The sequence below is a fragment of the Propithecus coquereli genome, unplaced genomic scaffold (assembly GCF_000956105.1).
Source record: "Propithecus coquereli isolate 6110/MARCELLA unplaced genomic scaffold, Pcoq_1.0 Scaffold77, whole genome shotgun sequence".
Taxonomy (NCBI): domain Eukaryota; kingdom Metazoa; phylum Chordata; class Mammalia; order Primates; family Indriidae; genus Propithecus; species Propithecus coquereli.
In genome coordinates this window covers 6,055,878-6,057,990 of record NW_012153840.1, presented here as the reverse complement: position 1 = coordinate 6,057,990, position 2,113 = coordinate 6,055,878, and the positions used below count along the sequence as shown (strand labels likewise).

Here is a 2,113-nt window from a genome sequence, read left to right as displayed (position 1 = left end):
AAAAAAAAAAAAAAAAAGCTTATTGGTGTTGGAGCAAACCTGACAGGCCTCAGTCCCACAGCACAATGCACCCCATGGTTTTAAAGCAGTGATGACTCAGTAAAAGTTGTTATTAAGGGAAATGAACTAGACTTTAGCATTAGTGCCAGTGTGTATCAGGTGCTATGTTAGATTCTCTTACTTCATCCTGCATGGAAGTTGACGGTGACTTCTTTTATCATTGAGGAAACTGAGGCTCGTTAGAATTAAATAATGCACCAAGGGCACCTGACTCAGTCCTAATGCATTCTTGATGCTAAAAGGAATAAACTTGAGTTATCTGGGAGATTTGCTGATGTGGGTTGTTGGATCACTCCGTAAGTATGCTGGCTCTGCCACACGCTTTTCCAGTGACGAGCCGACTGTGTTTTTCCCTCACGCTTGGCGTGTGGGGAGCTGATGACAAGTGCAGAGATTCATTTGGCATCTGTTCAATGTTGCCTAGGATCAGCAGCAGGCCCGCCAGTCCCAGCTTGCCCAGGACGAGCGTGTCTCCCGCTCTTATCTGGCCCTGGCAACAGAAACCGTGGACATGTTCCACATCCTCACCAAGCAGGTCCAGAAGCCGTTCCTCAGGCCCGTGAGTAGAAACCGCGTGGTGCTCGTTTTGTCTGTTGAATTCCACATTCAGACTCTGTCGCTTATACCTTCATACAGTTGTTGAAATCCTAGAAATTTTGCGTCACAGTCACTGATACGTGAAATTGTTACTGATTTTGTTCCCAGTTATGCTAATGGAGATACACAATACTCTGTTGATAGACTAAGTGAAGATGTCTCATGTCACATAGTCTGTGAAGGGTCACTTCCAAGATGACTTAATTCACTTTTTGCTTAGACGGTACATTGGATTATTCATGTTGAAGTTACGGCATATTTTTACCATTATTGATTCCTATATTTTAGTTATAGGAAAAGTATACAGTAACATCAGTTGGAAATTGCAATTAAGTAGGATAATTGATAATCTGTAAGATCTTTGGTTCTCTTAGATGTAGCTTTGTTAGACTCAAGAAGCCAGAGGCTAATGAGAGCCACAATTAGGGTTTATGGTAGATCAAAGGTAGTCGGAATGTTTGGTCTTGACATGATTGCTAAGACCTGGGTCCTGTTTCTGAAAGTGAAATTGAGCAGCAGAACTGAAGATCTCTGCTTTGCTTCTGCCACCCGCCACGGGCTGGAGTTTACGGTATGGCCAGGACAGGGTAGCGAGGAAGGCAAGAGAGGGACCTGAGATCGGTAGTTATTTGCCTACGTGGAGACAAACTTATTTTACAATGGAATATAGTTTTACTACATATTTCCTCCGATTTTCCGTATTCTCCCTTACCTGCATCACGTGATGCATGTGTCACCTCCAGCTGGGGCATTATTGCCACACCCTGGGCCGTGTGCAGCTCTGGGGGTGAGGCCCTTCCTGTCCTTCCCTTCCCGTCTCTCGTCATAAACAGACTACAGCGCAGGAGCAGTGGACTGTGAAACAAAACAGAGCTCACTGTTCAGACATTTGCTTCCCTTAAAGGTTCGCAAAATGGAATTGTTTTAAACTTTTTCTGTAAAGGCCAGATAGTAAATATTAATAGTTTGAAGGCATCATGGACCAATGGTCTCTTTTGCAACTACTCAGCTTTGCTGTTGAAGTTTGAAAGCCGTCACAAACAATACGTAAACAAATAGGCATGGCTATACTGCAGTAAAAGTTTATTTACAGAAGGAGGCACTGGGCTGGAATTGGCCCATAGATAATGTTATGCCCATCGCTGCTGTGACTCAACTCTTATTTTATGTTCAGTGACTCTAGTGGTGATACTATTTGATTGTTAGAAGGTAGACCAAACTATCATACAGCCTATTTTAGTTCTAAATTCTTCAATTTGTAACAGAAACTGTCGAAAGCTAAGCCTAGTATTTTCATGTCAATTAAAATTTTTAAGTCCTACTCATAGACCTGAGCCATCTGTACGCTGTGACCCTGTTCTTTTGCCCCCAGTCTTGTGCCAGTGCCTGCTCTGATGTTTCTACGTCCTTCGCTGTGCTGTTTTCACCTTCTTTCCTGGCTAGCTCAAAACTCTCC

At 43.3% G+C, this 2,113-nt stretch overlaps 1 protein-coding gene across 1 annotated transcript in view; it reads left to right on the top strand.

Moving 5' to 3' along the window:
* The window catches only part of UBE4B (ubiquitination factor E4B), a 129,929-nt gene that overhangs the window by 116,893 nt on the left and 10,923 nt on the right, over positions 1-2,113 (top strand). The window contains exon 24 of the mRNA XM_012662501.1: positions 485-619. Coding sequence (XP_012517955.1) covers positions 485-619 — 135 coding nt within the window. The remainder of the gene's footprint in view (positions 1-484; positions 620-2,113) is intronic.